At 68.8% G+C, this 7,392-nt stretch overlaps 1 protein-coding gene across 4 annotated transcripts; it reads left to right on the top strand.

Annotated features, from left to right (window-relative positions):
- The first annotated feature begins 320 nt into the window (after positions 1-320).
- NMRK2 (nicotinamide riboside kinase 2) lies at positions 321-5,475 on the top strand. Of its 4 annotated transcripts, XM_051828932.2 has the most exons (7): positions 321-1,444; positions 2,358-2,448; positions 2,682-2,730; positions 2,814-2,970; positions 3,097-3,168; positions 3,357-3,463; positions 3,539-5,475. In XM_051828932.2, exons 1-7 carry the CDS (start codon positions 1,419-1,421, stop codon positions 3,736-3,738), a joined length of 702 nt encoding a protein of 233 aa, XP_051684892.1. In that variant the 5' UTR covers positions 321-1,418; the 3' UTR covers positions 3,739-5,475. The 4 variants fall into 4 exon arrangements, with proteins under 4 accessions (XP_051684892.1, XP_051684893.1, XP_051684889.1 ...); XM_051828933.2 differs by lacking the exon at positions 3,097-3,168; XM_051828929.2 differs by having other exon boundaries at positions 3,357-5,475.
- The last annotated feature ends 1,917 nt before the right edge of the window (positions 5,476-7,392 follow it).

The raw sequence follows: 7,392 nt of genomic DNA, 5'->3' as shown, positions 1-7,392 counted from the left end.
CCCCTTCCTGTCTCTGGACTCGCCTGTCCTTCCTCTCGGCTGACCCTGGGGGCGTCCTGCCCAGCCCCCCTCTGGGACCCTCACAGCGGCCTCCGGCCGAGGAGGAGCCCACGGGAGCCTGGACGCTCCAGCCACTGAAACTCGGCCAGAGGTGCCAGCCGGCAGCTGGGCGCCCGCTGGGCAGCGAGGTGACGGCGCGGTCACGGCGCCGGCCCCGGCCTCACTGCCAAGGGCGGTCACTTCTCCTTCTGCCCCTGGTGCCCTCCCCCAGGGGCCCCTCAGCACCACGTCCCTCCTGCCTGGGCCACTCCACGATTTCATTTCTTTCTTTATCTGAAAGGCAGAGTGACAGAGGCACAGAGATCGTCCCTCGGCCGGGTCACTCCCCAAATGCCCCCATCCGCCAGGGCTGGGCCAGGCTGAAGCCGGAGCCAGGGCCTCCATCCGGGTCTCCCACGTGGCCGGCAGGGGCCCAAGCGCTTGAGCCCTCCCCTGCCGCCTCCCAGGGCGCGCATGCGCAGGGAGCTGTGGGGGGGGGGCTGCAGGAGGCAGAGCCAGACACAGACGCGGGCAGCCGCGTCTTAACCCCTACAATGCTGAGTCCGTTTGAAAGACGGAGGAGGGCTCTGAGCTCCGCTGTTGTGTTCTGGGGGATTCTGGGGGAACCCCGGTTCTGGGCCCCCAGCTGGGCCACTCGGCGGGCGCAGGAGGCGGCTGCAGCCCCAGCCGGGAGACGCCAGGATCCTGGGCCCGAGGGTCCTCGCCCTTGGCAAGTCCCCGGGGGCCACGCACCCAGCAGGAATCCCACCCACTCCGCTCCTCACCAAATTCCCCCTCCGCCCCGCCCCCGGGGTGCTGCATCACCCCCAACTGCCCTCAGCAAGACCCGCGGGACCCCTGAGCGTCTCCCTGGGGGCCCCAACAGCTGCGGGGAGTGCTGTTCAGGCTTCGTTCCACCCTCCCTCGGCCACCCCCTGGGGGCCGGAAGTGTCCCTGCTGAGCCCGGCTGGGGTGGGGGGCGGGAGGCCAAGTTCCCTCCCCCGGCGGGCAGGCTGCCTTCAATTCAGGGTCAGGCCGGGAACACACGGGGCAGAGGTATTTTTAGGGCTCTCTGGCCAGGAGCCCCGAGGAGAGACGGGGAGGGGGAGCCGGGCAGGGGCGACCCCCACCCCCACCCGGGCCTCCCGGCTGGCCCGTGACTGATCTGGGCGAAAGGCAGCCGAGCTATTTCCGTCCGGCGGCGACAGGTGCACGCTGCGCGCGCCTCCCCCCCCTTCACCCCCGGGGGGCCCTCGGAGCCTATAAAGCCGCGGGGTTTTCTCAATGAAGCCGGGACGCGCCCGGAGCGCACTGCGGGGTCGCGCCCAGCTGGGCCGCCTGGGAGTCACCCGCTGTCCCCGCCGCCCCTCCGTGAGAGAATGAAACTCGTCGTGGGCATCGGAGGGTGAGCGGGCGGGGGCCTGGGGAGGGGGCCCTGTGGGAGTGCGCAGAGCGCCGCCCCCTGCCCCGCAGCCCCCGGGGTGGGGGAGCGCGGGCTGCCTCCCGCTGTGACAGCCAGGCCGGAACCCCTACATCAGGGTGCTGGGACAGACCCCACTAAGGTGCTGGGCACAGCCATGGGGCCGGGGCTCCCCCAGGACACAAACTGCCCCCTTTAGCACTGAGACACAGGTGGGTGTGCGCAGTATCTGGCCCTTGTCCCCCTGATGGACCAGGGACCCTGTGCTTTCCGGGGTGGGGGGCAGCCTTCCCAGCACGGGTGCTGTCTACCTGGCCCGCCCAGGGGCGCTCGGAGGCCTTGTCCCACGGCCACTGGGACGGCCATCCCTGCGGCTAAAGCTCAGAGGGCGGTGAGTGGGTCAGCCAGAGACTCCAAGAGGCCGCCTGGTGCCCTCTGTCACCGGGCGCTGGGCGTCCTGGCTGTCCCGGGCCGGTTCCCCGGGCGCCCGCCGCGTGGCCGCCGCCTTGGCCTCCATCTGTGTTTCCCTTCTCTGCCACACAGCCGGTTGCACCGCGACACCTGCGTGTCGGTGGAACATGACCTTAACACATCACTTTGTCTTGGTGCAGAAAACCATTGCCATCTCCCGGAAGCTCCGGGGACAGCGGGCGCCGGGAGAAACCCGGGCGTGGGTGGGCCTCCCCAGAATTTCACGCCCCAACCAGGGCAAGGCCTCCCTGGGCAGGCTGGGGACCGATTGCTACTTTGTTACAAATCTGTCTCCACATTTGGCTCTTACCAAAAAAAAAAAAATATATAATAATAGTATATATATAGGAAGTCACCGACGGGCGTGCGCGGGGCGGTGCGCGGGTGGAGGGGACCCCCGCCGGCCTCACCCGCGCCCCTTCCGCAGCGTGACCAACGGCGGCAAGACCACGCTGACCCAAAACCTCCGCAAGGCGCTGCCCAACTGCTGCGTGATCCACCAGGACGACTTCTACAAGGTGGCCGCCCCCGGCCGGGCTGGAGGAGGGGCAGGCAGCGGCTTCCACCCCCCCTGCCTGCCAGACCAGGACACCCCCACCCCCACAACCTCCACTGGCCCAGGGGCTACATGGGCTTCCTCGCTGCTTCGTGCGGGGGGGGCGAGGCGTGAGGGCCCCCGCAGAGCCGCTTCCCCTCCCCCACTCGAGGTGGGGGTGGGGCACGCGCTGAGCCCCGCTCGCCTCTGTTTCAGCCCCAAGACCAAATAGCCATTGGCCAGGACGGCTTCAAGCAGTGGGATGGTAAGGACGAGGCCCCGCCCCTCCAAGGCCCCGCCCCTCCAAGGCCCCGCCCCCGCACCACGCCCCCTTCTCCTTCCCCCCAGTGCTGGAGTCCCTGGACATGGAGGCCATGCTGAGCACCGTGCAGGCCTGGCTGGGCTGCCCGCAGAAGTTCGCCCGCGCGCACGGGGTCAGCGTCCAGCCCGACGCCGCGGACACCCACATCCTTCTGCTCGAGGGGTTCCTGCTTTACAGCTACAAGTGAGCCTCGGCCGCGGGTGGGCCTGGGGGCCCTTCCAGAACCCCGCCCCGGCCGCTGCGCTGCGGCCCCTCTGTGCACGGCCGCGCGGGGGCGGCGGGCTGACCGTGCGCCCCCGGCCCCGCCAGGCCCCTGGTGGACTTGTTCAGCTGCCGCTACTTCCTGACCGTCCCCTACGAGGAGTGCAAGCGGAGGCGAAGGTGGGCGGCTCCCGAGGGCGCGTCCTGGGGGACATCAGCCGTGAACCCCAAACCGGAACAGGCCCGCGGGACCCGGGGCCGCGCCCCAGAGGTGCCCCCGCGCTGCCCCAGGGGGTCAAAGTGCGGGAAGCGGGGGTGGGGGGCGGTGCCCCCGGCCCACCCCTGGGGTAGCGCTCATCTCCCTGTAGCACCCGGAGCTACGCGGTCCCCGACCCGCCCGGCCTCTTCGACGGCCACGTGTGGCCCATGTACCAGAAGTACAAGCGGGAGATGGAGGCGGAGGGCGTGGAAGTGGGTGAGTGCGGGCGGGGGCCCCCGCCGAGGGCGGCGCCGGCCCCCGCGGCCGTGACCCTGACCCCCCTGGTTCCAGTGTACCTGGACGGCACGCAGTCCCGGGAGGCGCTCTGCCGGCAGGTGCTAGAGGGCATCCGGAACTCGCTGCTGAACCGGGCCGAACCGGGCCGAGCCGGGCCGCAGGGCCCCGACGCCAGCCCCGCCGGACCCGGTGTGAGCGCGTGCCCGCGGGGGGGCGGCCGTGCCGCGCAATTAAAGCCGGCCCTGTTTTTATAACCCTCCGCGTGTGGCGTGTTCTGTCCTCTCTGCTCGCTCCTTGTGGCCCCTGCTGCCGCGTCCCCCGTGGGGGGCTGCCTCGGGGGTCTCCCCAGACAGGACATTTCCGGAGAGGCCTCGGCCTGCAGCCGGGGAGTTGGAGCCGGACCTGGGCGGGCCCTGGGCTCGCTGGAGCGCGTGCCTGCGCCTTGCACCTGTTCAGGGCTGTCTACTGCCCCGAGGCGTGGCGTGGCGTGGCGTGGCGGGCCGGCGCTGCGCCTGTCCACTCTCCTCCCCTCCGCAGGGCCCACCTTCTGCCTAGTGGCGGTCACTGCGATGAACTGGTCTTTTGTTAGTAAAAATATTTATTATTTATTCGAAAGGCAGAATGAGGGTGAGAGAGGGCAAGACAGGCAGAGAGAGAGAGAGGGAGAGGTCTTCCGTCAGCTGGGTCACTCCCCAGATGGCCGCAACTGCCCAGGCTGGGCCAGGCCAAAGCCAGGAGCTCCATCCGGGTCTCCCAGGCGGGTGCAGGGCCACGAGCACTTGGGCCGTCCTCCGCTGCCTCCCCAGGCCACAGCAGGGAGCTGGATCGGAAGTGGAGCAGCCGGGCCTGGAACCGGCTCCCATAGGGGATCCACACACAAGGCTGGCCCCGCTGTGGACTCTTGCCTGTTTTTCTGTGTCCCTGTTCTCCGTGACGGAAGCTGATGTGACCTCCATAAGGACATCTGGAAGCTTCCCTTGCCCTTAAAATGCCCATAAAGCGCACAGCCCCTGGGTGGAAGCCGAGCCCAGCCCCTCGCCCTGAGCCCATCCAGGACCTGCCCGAGCTGTGTTACTGAGAGACCCATTTCCTGGGGTGGGGTGGGGGGTGCTGAGGCTGAGCCGCTTGGTGGAGCTGGGATTCGAACCAAGGTCTCCCCATACTGCCTTCTTTTTGCCCAGAGTGAGAGACCCCAGGCTACGGTACCAGGGGTTAGGGTGACACCCCGTGGCCGGCTGTGGAATTGCAGGCATCGGCCCTTGCACCCGCAGAAGGGGGGGAAAATCCAGGCAGGCAGGCAGGCTGGGGGGAAGCCAGAGAACATCTGGAAGTTTTGGGGGGAACTGGGAAAACTGCCATATGACCCAGAAGTTCCCTCCTAGGAGCGTGCCCGAAAGAGCTGGCTTTGGGTGTGCAAACCAAACCCCCACGGGAATGTTCTCCTCCCAGGGGTGGCGGGGACTCTGCTGCCTTCCCAGGCCATCGGCAGAGCGCGGGGTCGGAAGGGAGCAGCCGGGACTCGAACCGGCGCCCTGTGGGACTCATGAGCGCTTCCAGCCAGGCCCAGCCCCGGCCGTTGTGGCTATCTGGGGAGTGGACCAGCAGATAGAAGACCTCCTTCTCGCCGTTCTGACCTGGGCCAGAAACTGTTAGAGGGGGGTCGAGCCCCTGCCTGCGAGCACAGCTTCCCTCATGGGCGCCGGTTCGAGTCCCGGCTGCTCCACTTCTGATCCAGCTCCCTGCTGATGCGCCCAGAAGAGTGGTGACGGCTCCAGAACCTGGGATGGAGCTCCTGCCTCAGCCTGGCACAGCCCTGGCTGCTGCAGCATTCGGGGTTGGAATCCCCCCCCCTCTCCCTCTCCCTCTCCCTCTCTCCCTCTCTCTCCCTCTCCCTCTCTCCCTCTCTCTCTCCCTCCCTCCCTCCCTCTTCCTCCTTCTCTGGATCACTCTGCCTTTCACATGAATAAAATACACATTAATTTTTAAAAAGAGAGAAGAGTTTCTTGTGTTTTTTTTTTTTTTTTTTTTTTTTCTTGGCCGAGGGAGAATTTAATTTCTGACACTTGCATGTTACGAATTCAAATGTCAGAAGCTATATATAAAGTTTTATTGGCGCAGGGCCACAGCCCTGGGGACACGCGGCTCCTCCGGTCAGCCAAGGCTCCGAGCCCCCCGCCCTGAATGGCCAAGCCTTGCCCTGGGGGCAGGCCCGTCGCTGGGGGCCCTGGCTGCCGGCCACCGGGCCCAGAATAGACCAGGATGGGACAGGGTCGCCGGAGGCCGGGGCTGCCTGGTCATTGTCATTGAATGGATGAGCACAGCGGGCGCGCAGCCTGCGACAGGGAGATGGGAGCCGGGCCAGCCCGGGGCTTCCTCGAAGGCCGCCCGCGGAGGCAGAGGGACCCGGTGCCCCGCGCCCGCCACGGCCGTGGCCCCGCCGCACCGGGGGAGCCACGAAGAAGGAAGCGCGCCGCGCGGGCAGAAGTGGCGTGGGGGTGCGGGGCTGGGGGGCGGTGTTTCCCGGGGACGGAGCGTCCGGCTGGGAAGGTTGGATGGCGGCCGCGGCTGCCCGCCCTGGGAGCTGTGTCTCTCCGCGGGAGCAATGGCCCGGTCCCTCCTGCCTTTCCCAGACCCGTCCTGGTTCTATCCGGGAAGCCCCCAGCCCCGGAACACAGCCCCGGCCAATGCCGGACCCCGCGGCCCTCCAGCCCCTCCCCCAATCCAGCCCCACAGAGCCCGGGGATGGCCTGGGGGCTCTACCCTGTGCCCGGCCCTCTCCCTGCCCCGGCCAGGGCCAGCGCGGGTGGCAGGTGCTCCCGCCTACCCCAGGCCCCTCTGCGGCCTGGCTGACCTACTCGTTGCCATGGCGACGGGCCCTGCACCTGCCAGCCGGCCTGCCCCGGGGGAAGCTGAGTCCAGGTCCGAGGCCACCCCTAAGCAGCGGATTCAAGAGCCGAGGCCCCCAGCTAAGGAGACCGGGAGGCCGGGCCGTGTCCGCGGGTCACCTCTGGGCTCCCCGGACCCTCAGCAGAGCCAGCTGCAGCCCCTGCCCCCCACCCTGAGTGGGGATTTCTGATGTGACCACAACCCCCAGAACTACTGAAGCCAGAAATGCTGGCTACCCGGCCGAGAAACCCTCCCTGGGGACGCCCAGGGCCAGGATTCCAGCCTTCCAGAACCTTCCAAGCCGAGAACCGGCCCCTCAGCGCCTCTCACCCCAGGCCGGGCCCCTGCCCCAGGGGGACCTCGGTGGCTGTCACTGCACGGAGTGCTGGGGGCCCGGGACGCGCCCGTGGGCACAGAGCCCAGGGCAGGTAGCCGCTCCTACTCGCCCCGGGGCTCAAGGGGCTGGGCATGGGACATGGGTGCAGACCAGGCCCCCAGCCCCGCCCCCCCCCGCAAGCTGCCCCCCCCCGCCCTGCCACGAGCCCCTGTCCCGTGGCTGACACCTCCCTGGGCCAAGCCCTGCCCTGCCCGACCCCCGGGGAACCTGCAGAAGTCAGCCTCGCTGGGGGCCCTGCGGTCACACCTGGGGGCGGGGCAGCGCCCTGGGCTGCGGCCCCGCCAGGCACAGCCACCCCTTGGCCAAAGAGGGGAGAAAGAGCAGGCCGCCCCTCCCCCGCCCGGTCTATTTCAGGACCCCACCCCCACCCCCATGCATCTGTCTCCCACATCAGGTATCACTCAGCCGCCCGGGGCTGGGGGCCAGGCTGCAGGGGGACGTCGGAGAGGGCGGCTGTGGGCCTCAGACCCCCGCCATGGGTCCCCCAACTCCACCAGGTGCAGTGTGTGGGGGGTGCCAAGAGTTGGGGTCTCCTCTCGGTCCTGGGCGGACATGAGGCCCCCCGGCCCCTCCAAGGTGAGGGAGGGGTGGGGGGTGGCTCCTGGGGCTGGGAGGTGACAGCTCC

The sequence above is a fragment of the Oryctolagus cuniculus genome, chromosome 16 (genome assembly GCF_964237555.1).
Source record: "Oryctolagus cuniculus chromosome 16, mOryCun1.1, whole genome shotgun sequence".
NCBI lineage: Eukaryota > Metazoa > Chordata > Mammalia > Lagomorpha > Leporidae > Oryctolagus > Oryctolagus cuniculus.
The sequence above is the reverse complement of the archived record's forward strand: the minus strand, read 5'-3'. Positions and strand labels throughout refer to the sequence as shown.

Excerpts from the sequence above, each read along its gene's own strand:
- NMRK2 (XM_051828929.2), top strand. The coding sequence starts at position 1,419 with ATGAAACTCGTCGTGGGCATCGGAGG. Across the intron at positions 2,449-2,681 it reads ACCAGGACGACTTCTACAAG|CCCCAAGACCAAATAGCCAT; the intron begins GTGGCCGCCCCC and ends CCTCTGTTTCAG. Across the intron at positions 3,169-3,356 it reads GAGTGCAAGCGGAGGCGAAG|CACCCGGAGCTACGCGGTCC; the intron begins GTGGGCGGCTCC and ends ATCTCCCTGTAG.